Raw genomic sequence first — 13433 nt, forward strand, 5'->3', positions numbered from 1 at the left:
CTCAGCCGCCTCCTCTCCAAACTAAAGAGTCCCAAACGCTGCAGCCTCTCCTCATAGGGAAGGTGCTCCAGTCCCTCAATCATCCTTGTTGCCCTTCTCTGCACTTTTTCTATCTCCTCAATATCCTTTTTGAGATGCGTTATTGAACGTTATTGAGATGCGTTATTATAAATGCCCTTGTATTAAAGTACCATGTTCAATAACGCACAAAATAATGGCTTTGACAAAGGCAGCACATAAAAATGAATGATAATTCTCATATTCGTTAAGGACTACATTCTAATGCGGAAGCATACCATTTTCTCAACCGCTGCCTCTCAACTGACCGTTCTAATGTCTTTTTCTGAGACAGAGGATAGGAGGATCCATTTGGGTCTGACCCGGCAAAGTTTAGACAGCTTAAACAAAGGGATTTGCTTTCAAGGCAGGTCAATCGTCAAGGCAAAGAGGTGAAGTGGATAGCAACGTACCAAGTCGTACTCCTCCGGGTCGGCAGACATGCCCCGCATGCCGTACCGATGGGCGTCTTTGGCCAGGCGGTTGGCAAACTCTTCAGCGGTCCCTGTCTGGGAGCCGTAGAAAACCACTATATTTCTTCCCTAAGGACAGGAGTTAAAAAAAACAAAAAAACAGGAATTAGCAACATGTCAAAAAATTAAAATTTATTGTAAGCTGATTTGGGCATGTGTTTAAAGAAAATGTGTCTAATGTCCAAACAGTCACCCCGAAACAAGGGAACTGGGCTTGAAAGTGATCCCCCCTTTCTGGTATCAGCCTAGAAAAAGAACACAAGGAGCCCAGACTAACGTACCGTCTTTTTCATTTTTTCAATAAAGCTGCCCTCATTGGTTGATTGTGTTCTGCAAAACAGAAAACAAAAGAAAAACATTCAAGCTTCTGTATCCATGCCACTTATTCTGTATCTTATCCATGCCAGCCTGGTAGTGGTTAAGAGAAGGTGCACTCTAATCTGGAGAACCGGGTTTGGTTTCTCACTCCACCTGAGTGACGGAGGCTTATCTGGTGAACTAGATTAGCTTGTGCACTCCAACACATGCAGCTGGGTGACCTTGGGCTAGTCACAGCTCTTCAGAGCTCTCTCAGCCTCACCCACCTTACAGAGTGTTTGTTGTGGGGGCGGGGGAAGGGAAAGAAGATTGCATGCCCCTTTGAGCCTCCTTACAGGAGAGAAAGGGGGGATATAAATCCACACTCTTCTTCTTATTCTTCTTATTTCTATTTCACATTTTTGTAAACAGTGCAAAGTGCCAGACAGTCATTTGCCTTGTCTCCCCACCACAAGCATATAAAGATCAGCGCTTCCTCAAACAGCCGTTCACCTTGTCACCTGTGGCGCACGGAACATGACTGCCAGGTGATCAGATACGGACACTTTTCTAAATTGGAGAGACTATTTCTCGTTCTGCCCCCTTTTCAATCTGAGCAAGTGCCACTTGCTCACACCAAAGATAGCTGGTGGGTTAGTAAAACCCATTTGCAACATAACTCTTGTAACTGAAGGTTATCACTACAGTGACATCTACGACTGAACATCAGAGGCTCAACATTTCTGCCAGAGGTTTCCAGAATTAAAAACCAGAGGTTTCAAGCAGCTGTTCCCTTGTCGCAATATTTTCCTCCTAAGTCTATGTAACCTTACTCTGGCCCTCTGGAGCAAGCAGTCAAAGCTCGAAAACTCCACTCTGGATGAAACCACTAAAGGCCAGCTGCTGACAAGCCGTGGTTCTGATGGCACAGATGAAAGACAAGCTGTCTCATGGCTCTCTAACAGCTGGCCTTCGGCTGTAACACATCTGGCGGGGGCGAGCTGGGCCTTGAGAGCCAGGGGGAGGAGGAAGGAGAGCCGGCTTTATTTGGTCCCGCTTCAAAAGACAAAACCAGCAGCAAGCCAATTTCCCCCTTCCCTTCTTCTAATTGGAGGAAAGTTCGCAGTGGAGTCAAGAGAAGGAACATAGGACAATGGGATGGAATGGAGCAGGAATGTGTGGTTGGGTTTCCAGCAGGGAGAAGGAAGGAAACAAAAGGAGGAGGACCAAGTCTGGATTGAAGGGCGGGCCACCCACGCTGAATCAGGGAGCCAAGTTCAGAACTCAATGGAGAGGAGTGGAGCCTGACTGGAAAAGGGAGGGGCCAGGGCATAATTTTTGTGGATTCAAGGGTGGCTACAATGCAGGCCTGGGACTGGGGAGACCTGGGTTCAAATTCACCTACTCAGACACAAAGCTGATGGGGTGATCTTGGGCCAGTCATAAGCCATCAGCCTCAGCTCCTTCAGAGCACTGTTTGGAGGGTGAATATGAAAGCAGGGAGAAAGCACCATGAAAGCTGTTGTAAGCTCCTTGTATAAGAGGAGATAAACAGGTGTATCTTATCTGGCTAGTGCCTCAAAGTCCTCAGCAGGGATTCTGGCTCCTTTTCCTCGAATGAATGAATGAATGAATGAATGAATGAATGAATGAATGAATGAATGAATGAATGAATGAATGAATGAATGAATGAATGAATGAATGAATGAATGAATGAATGAATGAATCTCCACCCCATCTGAGTCATGGTAATAGAATGTGACAATGCTGGTGAGGATTTTAGCTGATTTATTCAAAGAAATTGCATCTGCTGAGTGCAACTTGATACAACTTGACAGCAGCCATTCAATGCAGGGCCAGATCAGGGGAGGGGGGATTCAATCCAGGCAGCACACAGAGCGAGGAAGGCAGCAGCAGATAATATAAAGAAAAAACTGGTACATGATACATGGGTCGGGGGACATTCATTTCTACTCCCCCCCCCCTTCAAAAAAATGTAGATCCAGATCCGGTTCCACACGTCTGCCGTTCAAAATTCCAACCAGGATGCTTGGCAGCGGTCAATTGGTGGCTGGGTATTTTTGCAGCGTAGGGGGCCTCATTAGTAGAAGGTCCCCGACTTTTCATCTCCGGGATAAACACCGAGGTCAACTTGGCTGTGATTCACAAACTGCCATTAAAGCGCTCCCCTCCAAACGGAAGCAATTTCACCCCACTTCCCAGCAGCTTGGGTTTGCTGCCCAGTTGATTTGGAGAGCCAGGATGTTCCACCCACCTAAGCCATCAAGCCCTTCCTTTGTAGTGATGAAAAGCCAACGCCACTTACTTCCCTCTCCCCTCTCCAAGCCGCCTCAAGAGTCTCTCTTCCAGCCGATAATGCCGACATCACTGTCACGCAGGCACACTTGAAACATGGCCCTTTAGGCAGTCTCAGTTCCTAAACTGCATCAGAACGCCTCTGCAACAAGCCCCCTCTCCAAACCAAAATACTAGAGACAGCCAGAGTGGTGTAGTGATTAAGACTGGGGGACTCTAACCGGGAGAACTGGGTTTGATTCCCTACTCCTCCCTCTGAAATCTGCTGGGTGACCTTGGGCTAGTCACAGTTCTCTCAGAACTCTCTCAGCCTTACCTACCTTAGGTAAGAGAGAGAGAGGACTGGACTGGCATCGGCAGTGGCCCGGGCTGACCACAATTGGTAAAGCACGCTGCAAACTCCATGAATCAACATCTGGGAAGGGTCTACCGCCAATGGCAACATCACAGGGAGGCTAAGAAAGCGAAGCCTCTTTCCCCACCCCATACATACGACAGTCCAATGCCAGCCATGGATATCCTAGCCAGCTTTACGCCTATCTGAAGAACGAGATGTGACTCACAAAACCTCGAACCAAAATAAATCCTGCTAGTATTTGAGGTGCCGCGGGACTCCTGTTTCATTTAGCCTTAACCCTTTACATCAGTAAAAATTGGACAGCAACACCAATCGCCCTTATAGGGCTGTCGGGAAAACGCAAGCATTTTTTATGCACGATAAGTGTTACTCTGGCTGAGGGGAGAGGCTCGGAGGCTGAAATGTGAGATACAGCCGAAGTTGTCACTTTGTGGCTCATAAATTTGGAGACACGTTCCTTTTCCCCCTCTCTACACACCCAGAAGATACTTTGAAGATTTGGGGGGGGGGGGGGGTTGCAGGAAAAAGAGAAACGAAAAACTAAGTCATTCCCAGGGCATGCCATCATCTATGTGGCCTCCCCCAGGCAGAGCTTTCCCAGACGCCCTCCTCCCTTCCCTCTTGGCTGAGCAGTGTTCGCAAACCAGCCTGGCGCGGGAAATGGGTGGCGCATCGTCCAAAGCACTGCCAGGACAGCAGCTGTACCATTCGGTGGAGGCTGAGGGGGTGCTTGGAAACGAACGAGAGACTCACCTCCCTGGAGAAAGTTCCTCCTGCAATCCAGAGTACGCACAGCCCATGGTAAGTTTGGAATCGTGGCAGCGGCCGGGCTCCCAAGACCGCACCGTTTCATGCCAGCAGTAGGGAGCCAGGCACGGCTACGCTCTGCTCTGCAAAGGGATGCGTGCCCCGACTCCCATCCTATTCTCTCAGCCGGCAGCAGGCCTCCTTTCGTCGAAAGGCAGCGGGGCCAGCATGCCAAGGCACTGTGGCAACTCTGTCCTCTAGGACTCGGGCCGGCTGCTTTCGAAGTTACCCGGAGGGTCCGGCAGAGTCCCAAGAACTCCAACATCTGGCAGCGGCAGGAAGGAACGAGGAGAGAGACTCGAGCATGAAAACTCCCAGGGTTCCTTGCCACGCAAGGCAACACCCCCCCCCCTCGCGCACACACTTTTCCCATTCAAAAGGGAGGGTGGGGGGAGAATAGTTTCCCAGCAAAGGACTTGTGTTACCCAGGAAACACCCGCTTCCTTTTAATGGGAAAAGAGTGCTCTCTCTCATTCTCCCTTTTAATTAAAAGCAATTCTTTTGCTCCAGTGGTTAACATGCCGGCAAAATCTGTTTACAAGAGGCCCAAATTGATTTTAATGTATTAAGATACAAAGATGCCTTATTGTCTGCTCCGCTTGGCAGCACCTGCCAGAGTCTCTGGGAGGGAAGGATGTCTGGAAATGCCAGATACTGAACGTGGAAATATTGTAGGCAAAGCAGACTTTCTACCAGTGATCCAAAGTTTCTTTCACCGTTTGCGGAAGGGAGAGGTTTACATCTCACTTTTCTCAACAATCACTTCCCCCACCACTGCACAATAGGCACGTACTGAGGTATATGGGGATGACAGTTCTGAGAGAACTGTGACGAGCTCAAAGATGCAGGAGTGAGGTAACAAACCCAGTTCACCAGGTTAGAGTCAGCTGTTCATGTGGAGGAGTGGGGAATCAAACTCGAATTCTCCAGGTTAGAGTCCGCCACTTTTAGCCACTACACCACACTGGTAGTTGACCAAATTCTAGTTTGTTCTTCTCTTGCCTGCCCTCCACCCCAATTCTCACTTTAGAAAAGCCCTGTTAAAACAGATTGGGGCGGGGGGTGTGTGTGTGTCAAAGAATGAATCCCACTCATTCTCTCTATACACCTGTAAGGTAGATCAACAGAACCACATTACCTGGCTTTTTAGAAACAGCCTGTTGCATCTCTGCATGAGTCAGTGCAGAATGCTGCTTTCAGTCGAAGCGGCTGAAATTCAGTCTGATCTGTGACCGAACATTCCCTTCCTTGAGGGTATCAGCCCAAAAGCAACGGAGCTCCCTAGATAATTATGCTTTTTTATGACCCAGCAAAGCATAAGACAAAACAGTAATTGCCGCAACAAACTCATCAAGGTTCACGCTCACACGCTTTTGTCAGAGCCAGTTCAAACATTTAGAACTGCACATGGCCAGCATAGCAATGCAGCTAAAACATCAGACTAGGATTGGTGAGATGCGAGTTCAGATCCCATCTGCTTATATACTCTGTTCCACATGAAGATTATAGTGGATTGTACATTCCTCTGCCATAGAACAAAGCATGCTGGACCTTCTTCATTGTAGAATGCTCCATCTGGGTCCTAGTGCCTACCTAGCCCTGCTACCCCCATTCATTTGAAAGTTTGAGAGTAAAATACATCTTGCCACAAACGCTTTTGTATCAAACCACCGTGTTCAACCATGCACAAAATAATAGTTTGACAAATGAATGATAATTCTCATATTGGTTCAGGACTGCATTCTAATGCGTACAATTTTCTCAACCTCAACTGATCGACTATCATCTTTCTGCGGAACAGAGAAGAATTAGGGCAAAATGAGGGCTAAACACAGTTGCCTGAACACCTTGCAAGAAAAGAAGGCTAAAAATTACATGTGCGTAAATACAAGGGGTGGGGTTGTTGTTGAAAGCATGAAGCCCAGCAAGTCTGCCCTTGTCATGGGGGCACTATCAGAGAAAACAATCCCATCAACCCCCCTGTCCCCAGCACAATACATAGGGTGTCTGTTGGGAGAGGGGAGAGGAAAGGAGATTGTAAACCCCTTTTGAGTCTCCTTACAGGAGAGAAAAGGGGGTGTGTGTATAAATCCAAACTCTTCTTCTTCTCTTCATCTTCTCTTCTTCTTCTCACTTGCTTTGAAAGCTCCTTGCAGGGATCACCAGAAGTCAGAGGTGACTTGATGGCACTTTGCACATACTTCATTTGAACTTTTAGCTAATACCATCAACTATCCTGATAACCCTAGAATGCCTCTGCGTAGGTGGGCACCTTCACTTTTCAATTTCATTCTGGTTGCGGTAATTAGTTTGCCGCACCATGACACCCCACCCCCCATGGCAATGGGGGCCGACCAAGCAGCAGAGCACAGCTCCTCCTGCTGGTTACGTGTCAAAACAGCAAGCTCCTCCCAACTGGAAGAGCTTGGCTTGCCGCCATATTGGCACAGCTGCCTTGCAAAGCCGACTTCCGTGTTTCATCGGCAGGTGCTATTTTTCAGCATTCCACCAACAGCTCACTGTGCTTTATTTCTGTACAATTTGGCTTTTAAAATAGAGTGGAATTGCAACTGAAAGCTGACTGTTGACCGAGGATAAAAGCCAAAAGACTTTCAACCTTGCACAATCGTAATTCCAGAACGGACGTCTTGCGCTTTGTCACTGCAAAATTCAACAGAGGTTCCGTGGTACCCTAAAGAGTAACAAACTTTATTACTCTTGTAAACTTTACTGGATTTCTAGTTAGGCTCACAGTAAATGGTTAACCTACTCAGGTATGAGTAACGAATCCACTAATACTTAAAGCAACTTTTTTGTCCCTTTAAGTCTGCACACATTATATATCTATATATCCATATATATGTATGAATATTATCCACAAAGGCACATATATTAAATATATGTGTGTGTGTATATATGTATATGTGTGTATATGTATATATGTATATGTGTGTATATATCTATAAATGTTTGTGTGTGTGTATCGTATGAAACTACCTTCTGCCAAGGAAGTCTTATCCGTCTGCCTAGCTCAGTATTGTATTCTCAGCAGGGACGTAGCTAGGAAAAATGGAGTAGACTCCTGGGCAGGCTCCAAGTTTTCTGCCCCCCCCTCCAGGACTGGTGGGGCGAGGGGGGGAGGAGGAGGGGTGTGGGGGTGATTGCCCGTCTCCCATGTGACCCCAACAGTCTGCCCAGGGCGTCTGTCCCCACCTTGTCCCATGGTAGCTACGCCACTGATTCTCAGACCAGCAACAGCCCTCTGGGAGGCTCCAGAAGACACAAGCCTTCCCCAACCGCAGGCGATCAGGACCCTTAAGCTGGAGATGCCAAAAACTTGAACTTGGAACCTTCAGCATATAAAGCAGGTGCTTTGCCACACAGCCACAGACGCTTGCAATTAACCCAACCTCTTCTGACTGCTCAGAATCCACCCCTGCGCCGACCACTTACACTGTTGGCTGGATTTTGGCGAAATCCGGGACCTCCTCTTTTTTCTTGCGGAAGAAAAACCAGTAGGTCAAGAGGCCAATGATGGCAGCTATGAGGAACATGTCTATTATCATGCTCGAAGAATCGGAAGCTTCCAAGCCCTGCGCAGACTATGATTCTTCAGCGGCTGTCCTCTTGGCGGATGAGAAGCTGAAAAAGGGAGACAGAAACAGGCTGTCAGCTTTGTCCGGCAAACTTTCAAGCTGCCGAAAACGTTATCGATTGAACAGCAACAATCTAGGTAGAGCAGGTACACCCACTTACATGTTATCGGAATTCCTACAGACTGAGCTGGTAGAATTCACCCCTACAAGCTGTGAGGGTGGCCAGCGGCTTAGATGGCCATCAAGGCAGTTTAGCAAGTTAGCCAAGAACTTTAAATAGGACCTCCATGCTCAGAGGGAGTGTACCTCTAAATACCAGGAGCTGGGAGCAAAATGGAAATAGGACGATCACCTTGATACCTCACTTGTAGGCTGAAAACAGGATGTGAGGTTTAGACCGTCCTTTGGCCTAATCCAGCAGGGATCATTGTAATGGATTTCCCTCCATCCCCGCCCCCCTATAAGCAAGGTGGCATTCTTGGAGGACTAGATGTAATCTGCTTCTTGGTTGGCCAGATTACTGGCATCACCACACCCCAAAGTCTCTTGCAACAAGGCACCAGGGAGTGGGCATTGCAAGAATGCACTAGCAACCTGACCTTTCCACTATAAGAGAAACTCACATACACCCTGATTAAGCTTCCTGGGTGCTGCTGTTTCTCCCAACGCCACAAGCAAAACGAACACATATTTCTATCCTGTTTCACTGCCCGTGTCTTCAAGGCAGCTAACTTAAGTTTACAAAATAAAAGGAAAGGCGAAACAGGGGGCAGTTGGCTAATGCATCAAAATCCCACGGAGGGAGGGGAAGGCACACCAAAGGATAAGTGTTCAAAGCCCCATTGCAGTAAAATAGTGATATCTTGCTCCAATTTAGTGCTTTCAAGTATTCCAAGCACAAGTTTAAATGTACTGATACGCCTGAATCACAGCCCTGTAGGGGAAGTCAGGAAAATTTCCCCCATATTGCAGACTGCAGGTGGAATAATGCTTCAACCGGAGTCCTGCCGAGTCACTTTCTGAGATGCTGATGTTGCAGATCTAAGGAGAGTAACTCCCTTCCAAAACCAGTGATCTCAGTGGATGTGTCAAAAGACACATTATGCTTTATAACAATTTGGGTCCGGGTTTCCCCACAGCTGGAACAGAGTTGTAAAGGTACTCCAGGGTCCGATTGGGCTTGGGACCATGTCACATCAATTGAGCATTTCAATTTCAGTCTACTTTCAATCCTGGGGCTTCTGCCTACTTCCATGCAAAATTCCCCTTCTTGTTGTAGATTTCCCCGTTAGCCCCCTCTGTAGGGTTACAGCAGTTCAGCCAATGGGCTCTCCGGTCTTCAGTGCCCTTCTGTGACACTGCAGCTGCCTAGCCAATCACTGGCAGAGACTTGATTACTATTAAACACAGAGGTCTGAGAGAGAAAAAATATTTCCCATGATTTGAGAAAATACTCCAATGTGTCACAATCTTTTGGCTTGTACCCGAGAAACTGGGACAAAGGGACGGCAGATCGTCAACCCAAGTTCACAGAAGAGTCAACACTTGAACCCAAAACTCCAGGGCCCCCTCGGGTCTGGGTTTCAGTAAAACCACCCAAAATTCACAGCCTCTCTGCTGCATTTTAAAACTGCAGAAAATCACAGCAAAGCAGAAACCAGTTAAGCAGCATTCCTGACTCGTCTCTTCAGAAGAAATGTGGGTTGACTCCAATACCACTTGTCAACTTAGATATCAGGGTTATTCAAAACAACATGAAGAAGATTTTCAAAGAAGCAACAGATTACTAGAGCCAAAAATTAAGGGGATAAATCTGCCTGATTTTTAAAAACACTGTCCTTCCCAAAACAGAATGTAAACCGTTCCAGAAGCTCCCCTCCCATCAGCCCCAGAATTACCAACTCATCCTATGCTTGGCTGCCAGGTCCGGATTGGGAAATATCTGGAGATTTTGGGGGTGGAGCCCAAGGGGCGGGGGGGATTTGGGGAGGGGAAGGTCTTCCATGGAGTATAATGCCATTGAGTCTACCTTCCAAGGCGGCCATTTTCTCCAGGTGAACTGACCTGTCGCCTGTAAATCCAGGAGTGGAGGGGCTGATGGGAATTGTAGTCCATGAACATCCTGGAAAACAGCTATTCTGGCACGTCCCTGTTCTAGACCTGCACACACCTTGGCTTTACTCCCAAAGCTCACAATGGCCTCGAATCTGCCCCCTTCAGCCTGTCTGCTCTCCGACTCCAACATTCCCCTCCTTCTTGCCTCCAGCTCCTTCATCCTTAGAAGGTATTTCCTGCTCCCCAGTGTAAATGATGGTATCATTATGTTGTTGTTGTTGTTGTTATTATGTTGTTGTTGTTGTTGTTATTTAGTTTTGTATACTGCCGTTTAGTATATTCTTTGCCAGGTGTATTGTTATCTTGTTGTTTATCCTGTTACATTTCATGCTATTGTGCTATGGACACAGTGTGGAACAGACTTCCCTCTGTGATACACTTCTGAAGATGCCAGCCACAGATGCAGGTGAAACGTTAGGAACAAGATCCACCAGACCACGGCCACACAGCCCGGAAAACCCAAAACAACAACCAGCCATTATGCTGTGTTTATTGGTGATGTTACGCTTACGATATTTTCACCATGTGAAACGCTATGATGATGGTCATTTACTGCTTATATTAAGTTTATTGCTGTTCTTATTTTGCAATGTTAGGCCTATTGATGCTTTGTTGATTGACTACGACCCATGATGTTTGCTGCTGATATTATTGTTGTTTGCCGCGCTGAGCCCTACGGGGGAGGGTGGGTTATAAATCAAACCACGAAATGAAATGAAATCTCTTCCCTCGTTGCACCTGAGGCATGAAACTCCCTCCCAGGACAGCCTGCCCTTCGTCGCCCGCTGGCTTCTTTCAAACTTCTCCCCAGAATCACCCCAAAGGTCTTTATTTCTGCCCCAACCACCAGCTCATCCCCGGACTACAGAGATCTAGGCCAGGGGTAGGGAACCTGCGGCTCTTCTGCCCTTGTACTGCGGCTCCATGAGAAGAGCCGCTGCGGGCTTCCCCTCTCGCCCGCCCCTTTGGAACGGGGTGGGCGTTTTCCCGGCGGCCGGCGAGGCCGAGCCACCGGCTTCATCCTTGCCTGCCCTGCAGGCAGCAGGGTGGGTGAACCAATGGCCCGCGGCTGGCTGGACCGCACTGCGGGCTTCCCCTCTTGCCCGCCTCATTCGAGCGGGGCGGGTGCTTTCCCGATAGCCGGCGAGGCCGAGCCACTGGCCCCATCCTTGCGGACGCATCCATGCGCTTCTCAGAATAAGCGGAGTAAAAGGTACAAAAAAACCAATATATATTGTGTTATCTTTATTTTAAATGTCAAAAATTATTTGCGGCTCCAAGTGTTTTCTTTTCCCGTGGAAAACGGGTCCAAATGGCTCTTTGAGTGTTAAAGGTTCCCTACCCCTGATCTAGGCCAAACACCAATAGTGATCCCAACAGCCTTAACAGGTAGGCCTGTAGGCCAAACACCAATAGTGACAGCAGGTAGAAGGGGAGGGGCAGAAAGGGAAGGGGGCTAATCCTAACCCAAACTCCCTGTGCCCCCGAACCACCCACCAGGGCACCCCCGGGATATTGGTTCCAGGGGAAAAGAAAAAAGAAAAAATGGACTCTATCGCACTGTGTCCTGCTGATCCCATTCCCAGACCCCACCTTTCCCAAGTATTCATCCCCCAAACCCCCCGATGTTTCCCAACCCACAGCGGATCAACCCCACTCCCTCCTGTTAAATTATCCTCCTCGTGGGGTATTATATTTATATTTAAAGGGCCATTATTAGTTGTTTATTGTTAGCTGTTTTAATGTTACGTTTGCAAGCTGATGTATTTTACTGTTTGCATGCGATTGATGTGGATCCCCCTGAGCTAGTTACAACATGGGACGATGGCACAGAAGCCTAATAAATAGTAATCATCATCATCCCCTGACGGATTCAGAAGGCAGCTCTGCTGGGATCCGCACGAATGCTACGCCGAGACATTACAACATCTTAGGCCTTTGGGTGAGGCTTGAATTGTAACAAAAGGCCAACAAATAGCTAAAGAACTGGCAGCTGTGATATTACACACAATTTAATGATGATAATAAAACTAATCTCCAGAACTGGGATGAATGCAGAAATTTATCTCAACCCTTCCTGTGTCCTCACTGTGAAGTCTGAGGCTGTACAGGCCTTGGGGGAAAGACCTGCTCCTTGGACGATGCAGGAGGATCTGTTGAGGCCTCCTCACCTCTGACCCAAACTCCCTTCCTACCTGCCAAACATCCACCTGCTTTTTAAAAAAATCCTCCCCCTTCCACAGCCTGGAGCCAGCGTTAACTTAGGGGCAAGGAACTCCCCAACCAAGTCAATATATGACCTCGACAACAAGGGAAGGGAGTGCAATCAGGGTGTAGGTGCTGGGGTGAAAACGATGAACTAGATCTGGGGGGGGGGGGAGGAGAGAGAGAGAGGGAGGGAGAGGGAGAGTTTTTGCCGTCAAGGCACAGCTGACATAGGGTGACCCTGTACGGTTTTCAAGGCCAGAAATGTCCAGAGGTGGTTTGCCAACATCTGCCTCCTCGTGGGCTGTCCTGACAGAACTGTGCCTAGCCCAAGGTCACCCAGCAGGCTTCATGTGGAGGAGCAGGGAATCAAACCCCCTTCTCCAGATTAAGAGTCTTCCGCTCTTAACCATTATACCACACTGGCTCTGGAAGAGCCGGCTTCTCCATACTGCCATGACAGCTAACTGGACAAGCCTGGGCTTCTCCCTTCTTTCAGTTGTTGTGGGGCGGAGGTGGGGAAAGGAGAAGTATCCACCCTGCCAAAGGACAAAGGATAGATATAGAGGTGTTCAAACAGACAGAGACGCTGTCTTTTGGACAGCACTGGTTTTAGATTCATGGGCAATTTGTTGCAATAGCTGAAACAATTGGGGTGCTGAACGCAACTACCTGCAATGTGCATACCTTTGGAGGTGCCAAGGGCTGCAAGGGAGAGAAAGAGGAGTCACTTGAGGGAGCAGGAGGAGACTTCTGCGTCCCCAAAGGTGGCGGAGAAGCCGAATCAATCAAGCAGGAGGCATAAATAAGAGCAGAGGAATCGGCTGGGGTGACAGGTGCCGCGTTGGATGCAAATAGGAGAAGACTGGGTAACACATTTTGCCTCCTGAAGGTGAGTTACACAATGGCTAAGCTCTTCTGCCTCCCATAATCCAGTGCAGCAGCTAAAGTTGGCCTCTGGTTTTAGGAAAAGACGCTCTAGACCACAGGTGTCAAACTGGATGACCACAGGATGGTGCTGGCAGGGGATGATGGGAACTGTAGTCCATGACATCTGGAGGGCCGCAAGTTTGACACCTGTGCTCTAGCCAAATACTTCTGCCAAGGAGCGGTAAACACCACAACAGTGCCCAGTTCCCAAACCACCACACGCCCTCTTTCTGATCCAAATAAACCACCACCAGGTCTTCTGGCAATGATCGAAACGAG

At 48.2% G+C, this 13433-nt stretch overlaps 1 protein-coding gene across 1 annotated transcript in view; it reads right to left on the reverse strand.

Moving 5' to 3' along the window:
• The window catches only part of LOC125445870 (NADPH--cytochrome P450 reductase), a 55675-nt gene that overhangs the window by 16685 nt on the left and 25557 nt on the right, over positions 1–13433 (reverse strand). Inside the window, 3 exon segments of the mRNA XM_048519289.1 lie at positions 471–599; positions 812–860; positions 7762–7950. Coding sequence (XP_048375246.1) covers positions 471–599; positions 812–860; positions 7762–7874 — 291 coding nt within the window. The 5' untranslated portion in view covers positions 7875–7950.

The sequence above is a fragment of the Sphaerodactylus townsendi genome, linkage group LG16 (genome assembly GCF_021028975.2).
Source record: "Sphaerodactylus townsendi isolate TG3544 linkage group LG16, MPM_Stown_v2.3, whole genome shotgun sequence".
Lineage (NCBI taxonomy): Eukaryota > Metazoa > Chordata > Lepidosauria > Squamata > Sphaerodactylidae > Sphaerodactylus > Sphaerodactylus townsendi.